Below are 7,226 nucleotides of genomic sequence, written 5' to 3'. Positions count from 1 at the left end.
AATGACTGCTGCACTTCAGGATGCCTATACTGCATGGTGATGGGGGTTGAGTGCAGAGGGTAAGGGTCATAGTTCTCAGGGCTGGTTGGTGAACGTACAGGTGTTGGAGGCAGCTGGTGGTGGTAAGAACCTGGATGCTGGGGAAGGGGGTTTGGAGCTGACAATGGGGCACAAGGCAAAGAGCTTTGGGATGGGTGGGCGCAGTAGTGCTCTGCCTGCATGGCTACGAGTGCCTAGATAGAGTCCGCTTGGCGTGCCAGGATGCTTAGCTGCTTTGTGCTTTTCTTCCTGTCTGCTGCCTTCTTCTGGTGGATCTTGCTTTCCCTTTCCCTCCAGTCCTGCACTCTGATTCTCTGTGACAGAGTGCTGCATAACTTCTTGCAGCATGTCTTTGCTTTTTCACAGCTTCTTCCGGAGTTTTGTAGTCTTTGAGACATTGATAATATGGGCAGCCGAGATCTCAAGGTTGCTTCTGTAAAGGCAAAAAAGGCAACACTTAACAGAGGCAGCATTGTTTATACCAGACAGTTATTCCCATGCAGTCAAGGAGTGTAACAGTCTTCACAATAGCATAATTTTCCCATCCCAAAGAGTGCACACCATGGGAGCCCCGAAATGGCAAGGGGGACTGATTGCTTCAGGGCTCTACTGTCCTCAGGGTTTCTCTACGTTGGGGAAAGCAAACAGCTGCCGGGGGCACCTACACTGAACACTACCCCAACATTTTCCACAAGAGTTGATCCTGGAAGATCTTGCTGCTGCAGGTCACATGGGAAGCGCAGGAGGGTCTTCTACAGCAATGCGGATTCTGCCCTGGCCCCTATGCAGCTTGCCTGTGTGCAGCAATGGTGCTCCCACCCCTCGCGGCACAGTGGCGTGGACACATTAGCCTGACTGGGACAAGGACCACAGTGGCTCTCCCAATAAACTTGCGCAAGCGCATTGCCCATGCTCTGGCTGAAGCTTTTGAAGAGATTACCAATTACCGCAATGTGATAGACCACATCAATGCGCTATTCCGCATCTAGGCATGCATGCATGCAGCCCTAACCCTCCCTCTTCTCCTGAAAAATTTCCATCATGAAAATAAAAGCCGCTTACCGGAAACCCGCTCCTCTGTTTGTCCAAGTACTGGCTGCTGTGACTGGCTACCTTCCTCCTGGCTTAAAAAGAGCTCCTGGCTGCATGCCTCCTGGGACTCTGGGGTGTCTCCCCACTCCAGTACCCTCACTCTCGCTTTCCTCCTCCTCCTCCTCCCCCCCCCCACTCTAAAGTGTCCATCGTGGTCCTCGGATTGCTGGTGGGGTCACCCCCAAGTATCACATCCAGCTCTTTGTAAAAATGGCAGGTCATGCGGGCAGCACCAGAGCAGCTGTTTCCCTCGCAGGCTTTGCAATAGGCACTCCGCAGCTCCTTTACTTTAACCCTGAACTGCAGCACGTCCTGGTCATGGCCCCTTTTCAGCGTGGCCCATGATATCTGCCCATAGGTATTGTAATTCCTACAGCTGGAGCGCAGCTGGGACTGCACAGTTTCCTCCCCCGAAACACTGATGAGGTCCAGCAACTTGCCATTGCTCCATGCTGGGGCTCATTTGCCACATGGAGCCATGGTCACCTGGAAAGGTTCACTGATTGCACTCCAAACCTGGCTGAGCAAACAGGAAGGGGATTTTTAAAATTCCCAGGGCATTTAAAGGGTAGGTCACCTAAGGCCAGGGCAGTAGAGTTTCAACTGCTGAGCAGAGTGGCTGAACAGGCATTCTGGGATACCGCCAAATACCTCTGGAAGCCAACAACAGCGCTTTTGGTGGCCACACTGGCGGAGCAGCGCTGCATCAGCAGCGCTATAGTCGTTATTCCCCAGGCCGAGGTGGAGTACAACCAGCGCTGTAGCCAGGGAGATACAGCGCTGTACATGACTTGCAAGTGTGGATGGTGAGTTGCAGCACCGTAAAGCCACTACCAGCGCTGCAACTCTCCAGTGTAGCCAAGCCCTAAGTGAGATTCCCCCTGGACTTCAAACCTTCCCAACAAAAAAGTTAAACAGGTATATTGCCATGAAACAAACTTTCGTGAAACAGCATTTTTACAAAAAAGTTAACTGGAAGTGCTCACCAGTCCTAGTACTTACAATTGAGAAAATTTCAGAGGCCAAAGATTAGCTTGTCCTCAAGGTTAGCCACTGTGGTTCCTCTGTTCAGCATGAGCCATGAATGCAGACCTCCCATAAAAATGCTTGAGTAGGAAGGTGAGTTTTGAAAACTTCAGGAAGTTGCTTCATAAGTCAATTCTGGAAAAAAGCTATAACTAACCTATCGCAGGAATAGCAAAACAACTTAACCAGTTCAGCGCTGTGTTAACTATCTGAATACAAGTGCATGATTTTTGCACATGGCTATCCGATTTGCCTATAAGCAAAAACACCCCAAACCTATGTTTAGTTTGATACTGTAGAGTTCTGACTAGATTGTTAAATCAATTCTGTTGGGGGGGGAGGGAGGAATTGTTGGGGTGTCAGGGCATTCAAACTGATTGGAACCTGACAAGATCTGTGTCAGTCTAAATCTGGTTGCTATTCTCTAGCACTCCAGCTTAGTGTATCCCAGAAGTTGGTTTGCAGGGGCATCAATCCTCCAGAGGGAACTGAAAATTACAAATAAATGTTTTTCCACAAGATAATTTCCCTGTTGTGATTTTCCCTCTGCCTCCCTCCCCCAAACTGGGTTAAGGAATTTACTTTCTGAATTTTAAGTGGTCACTAAAATCTGATTTCTTGCCTCAGTTTTGATAGCTGCCCAGAGACTCCAGGGGCTGTGGACAAAGTAAAGCGCTTTTTAAAAAAAATATGCATAATGCTGCAGCTCATGTTTTGTATGGAGAAAAGATGATTTAAATAGAGTGGATCATATGGAGGAGAAAGTTCAAGCTATAAGTAGCTACCTCACTGGTGCTCCTGATGTAACACTTCAGTCTTTCCAAGAAGTTTGAGTCTTCAAGCTCCCTGTGTTTCCAGTAATATTGGTCAGACTAGCAATGAGAAAGTTTTCCTCCCCTCCCATTGAGAATCAAATACCTACATAATTTGCTAGCCAATCACACTGGTATCTGAGATTAGCCAGCAAAGAGGGACTAAAAGTTCAGAGTTTGATGGGTCTTTAACTGTCTTATTAAATTTGAGACTTCTTAAAGCAAGTTTTCCACTAAGATTGCTATAGTGGAACGTATAACAATACAGCTGTACAGGTTGTGTATTTGCTGCTTTGTTTTTGAACACAGCCCTTAATGTGGGTTATTCTTTAATCACAGCTTTCAACATAGGGGGAGTCATTGTGGAACTGGTGTCCCAAAAAGATTCCAGGACATTTGGCTTTTGAGGGGAAAGTGCTTCTTACAAGAAACTTATCTAAAGTTGTCTTAGGAAGTGATGGAAGTCTATTTTAGTTATGCCCATTGACAAGATTTGTCTACTTAGTGGGCTCTGCCTCACACCATCCGTAAGTATTGTAGAATAGTGGGCAGTGATTGTTAAAAGCACTGAAGTTAAATACTTTCAAGCCTCGTCAGTTATCACAAGCTGTAGTATATTCCTGTGCATGGGGCAGATGTTCTCTAACAATAGATGGCATGAGGACTAGCAGTGTGTTAGCATGAAAGTATTGAAGCTTAACTCTGAGAAAGATTAGAATGCATGATTAGTATTAAGCCAGAGTTATTAGAATATAGGATTGCTTAAGACAGTAGATAGAGGATTACATACTAGCCACAATGGAGTACTGAATAGGAACGAAATGAAGGGACCTTAGATGTTTAAAAGCCAGTGGACAATTGACTTTATAGCCCTTTGCACTTCTGTCTGGTCTTCCAGCAGACAAGCTCACAATACTTCATGAAAAATCTTCAGTTACACACTTGGAACAGGCACAGAGGTTAAGCAACTTGAAGACTGTCTGTGGCAAAGCCAGGAAAATGACCCAGATCCTCCTGTGCCTTCGCCATAAGTCTACACTCTCGATTTTATGAGAGCAAAGAATTAAACTTCAGGAAGCTTTCCCCCACAATTATGAAATATTGTTACAATTCCAACATACATGGCCTACCTAGATCTCTAGTGTAGAAGAACGTCCTGTTTTCTTAGTATTATTTGTATAGTGTTACTTTAGAGCAACTTTACAGTCTCTTGCTACTTGGCATTCCTTTGTTGACACCAGAAGGGGTAAACTGGTATTACACAAAATGCAGCACCTATTATTCAGGTCTGTTCTCTAACTAATGTAGAGTTAGGGTAGAATTCAGTTTGGTTTACAAATGGTAGAAAAAACATCTAGGATACTCGGTTTTATGACTCCATGACTGATGGTGTCAGTGGCCATATTAGAACACAACTTAGGTTTTTTACATCAATTAACATTGCACAAGTACTTAAAAAATGGAAGTTTATTTGTCTTTCAATGGCTCAAATAGCAAATAAAAAGAATTGGGTAAGGCATCAGCCTAAGACAAGTGACATTTCTTCTGTCCATTAGCTTCATTACACCTCAGTTCCCAGTACACAGTTCTCAAAGCAAAGTCAGCATTAGTGGTTAGACTCCCTGGTTAAATACACTGAAAATGAGTACACAGTAAAGATGAAGACTGGCCTACTTGGCTATAGTTACATGAGTCACTTTAATTTTGCACATGGAAGTCTACTAAGTATGCACAAAATTCCTTATGGATAAATATTTAACAGGACAAGTGTAATTTTTGAAGAGTTGAGTCTTTACAGTATCATTTGTTAGCATGTAAAGTACACGTTACTTAGTTTGCTTGAATGCATTTTGGACTGTCAGTTATTGGTTTACATGTGTATAAAATAGTAGTTTATGGAATCAATCTTCCCCTTCCTACTCAAGAGAGTCCAAAAGCCTCAAATCCTGGCTTATTTTTAGCAAGAAGATACTGAACATTGTACTAGTATTTGTTTTCTGAAGCAGCTGAGGCAATACATTTTATTTGGAGGAGAATTTGGATGCAGATAGTAAGTGTTTCTGTACTGCAAAGCATATTTGATAACATTAACTAGGAAGAGTTGCTACAATGCTCACCATTATGAGCACAAACTAGACTAAACAATACAAAAAATTTTCAAGTAGCTTCCAAACCACCACATCATGGTCCCATAGCTTAGTATCATGAGGACAAAGGAAGAAGTTACTGATGACACCAGAATTTCCCAGACACCCTAATGCAAAAACACATTAGCTCTACTGAATGAGCTCCACTCTGCCCAACTCAGGGAGTTAAAAAATCCCAACACCTACAGACATTAGACTACTTGCAAAACGGTAGTTCCAAAGTGCCAGCATGTTAAGTGGTAAGTGCCCATTTCAGGCTTAACTGCCATACAGCCTTGTAACCTCAACCGTACATGTAAATTCCAACGCCTTTAAACTACCATATTGTTTACTAAATTACAGGTGACAATATGCTCTGGGCTATTCAAAATATCCCGAGTATGGCACACATTAAGATCAGACACTGCTAGCAGACAGCTAGTTACCAAGACTGTTCACAACTTCACTCCACACTAAAGGATATTCTCCTACACTGATGCATAGGGATGCATCAGTCTCGATGCATCAAGATGAAAATACAGCCTTAACTACGTAATCTGCTATTTCTAAGTTTTTAAAATTAAGGCATATTCAAATGTTTCCATTTAAAAATTTACACCACTTTAAATTAATCAGATAATGCAGACCCACATAGGAATGACTCAATATAACTGTATGCAGATACACTGCCTGAATCATCATCTCTTCTATAATTTGCATAACTCATAATGGCAAAACAGCTGTATACCAGTTTGGTATGTTCACAATTGTAATTTGCAAGGCAGTAGAAGACAAGACAAAGTTGAAGATTTAGTGATACAAAATTTATGCTTTACAAGAAACCACATAAAGTAATTCTTCCTTCTGTTTACTGTTAAAGAAAGACCGCCTATGAAATACTACATTCAGAAGAACAGTGAAGGTAGGCAATTATGAAATGGGTTGAACTTTGCTTCTCTTGAGGCCACATTAAATTTTTTCAGTGAATGTAACTGTGCAGTTCCAATTCATGCTTTTAGTAATACATTACCATTTCCAAAATGTTAAATTTCAGTCATTTAAGCCTTTGATGGCATGCTTATAAATTATGGTTATTAGCATGGTCAAGGAAGGAAAGGAGTTGGGCCTTTGATTATAAAATGCAACATCTTTCTCTGATCCTCTTAGCTAGGCTTTTCCTTTTCTTCTTTCCATTCTTCTCTTTGCTGTCTTCCATCTTTCTGGCTCTAATTTCTCTCATTAAATCAAAAAATACCTAAAAAGAAAATCAAAGTTTACATGTCAATGCACTTATCTAAATTAACATGCCTTCATGTTGTAACTTTATGTAAATATGATCTACTTGAGATCATGTGTTTGGATCAGAGTCGCTAAATACAGTACGTCTAGGTAAAAGGGATAAGTCAGCCCTAAGCAAATCCTGCAGAATTATCCTTCTTTCTAGTCTTCAAAAGGATACGCAGGGTTTTTTTTTTTTGATGAGGGAGTGAAGCTACCTACCCTCTATCATGACTGAGCTGCATGAGCTCCCTAAGAGCTGAACTTCCAGCCGGAAGCACAACTCTGACATACCGTGCCCCCATGCATGAGATTTCCATTTCATACTAATCAGATGGAAGAAAAAAATCCTTTGCATTTCACATTACAATACCACACAGATGGTGAAGACAGGCAGAAGTTAACATCTAATTTGCAAAGTGTCATATTAGATACTTACAACAAAACATTTAGTATCTGTTTTCTGGGGTCATCCATATTTTAGTCTAAAAATGCAATTAGTTCTATTGAGGATTGGATATACCCATATTATGGAGGATCCAGTATGGTCTCCTGAGATTAGAGTTCATAAGAAACCACCAGTCTAGAAACAACTTAATTATCCAATGCAAACTGATGGTTATCAAGCCTCAAGTAAACAGTCTTTAAAAGAAATCACCCTTAAGTTACAGCTCAAAAGCAAGTCTTTTGGAAGGCAAATGGAATTGCACGTTGGAGAAATTTGAGACCTCTACACATTCAGCTCAGAACGCAGTTCTTCTTCAAGAGCCCATTGTCAATTCAGGCTTTGATAAGACTCTGCTTCTAGAAGACTCCGTGAAATGACCACCACCACAAAGCACACAGGGTCACT

The 7,226-nt window shown here is 42.1% G+C and overlaps 1 protein-coding gene across 1 annotated transcript in view; it reads right to left on the bottom strand.

Annotated features, from left to right (window-relative positions):
* Nucleotides 1-5,426: 5,426 nt before the first annotated feature.
* Nucleotides 5,427-7,226, bottom strand: part of RALA (RAS like proto-oncogene A) — a 42,412-nt gene continuing 40,612 nt past the window's right edge. The window contains exon 5 of the mRNA XM_050937823.1: nt 5,427-6,350. Coding sequence (XP_050793780.1) covers nt 6,228-6,350 — 123 coding nt within the window. The 3' untranslated portion in view covers nt 5,427-6,227. The remainder of the gene's footprint in view (nt 6,351-7,226) is intronic.

This window comes from Gopherus flavomarginatus, chromosome 2, assembly GCF_025201925.1.
Source record: "Gopherus flavomarginatus isolate rGopFla2 chromosome 2, rGopFla2.mat.asm, whole genome shotgun sequence".
NCBI classification, from domain to species: domain Eukaryota; kingdom Metazoa; phylum Chordata; order Testudines; family Testudinidae; genus Gopherus; species Gopherus flavomarginatus.
The sequence above is the reverse complement of the archived record's forward strand: the minus strand, read 5'-3'. Positions and strand labels throughout refer to the sequence as shown.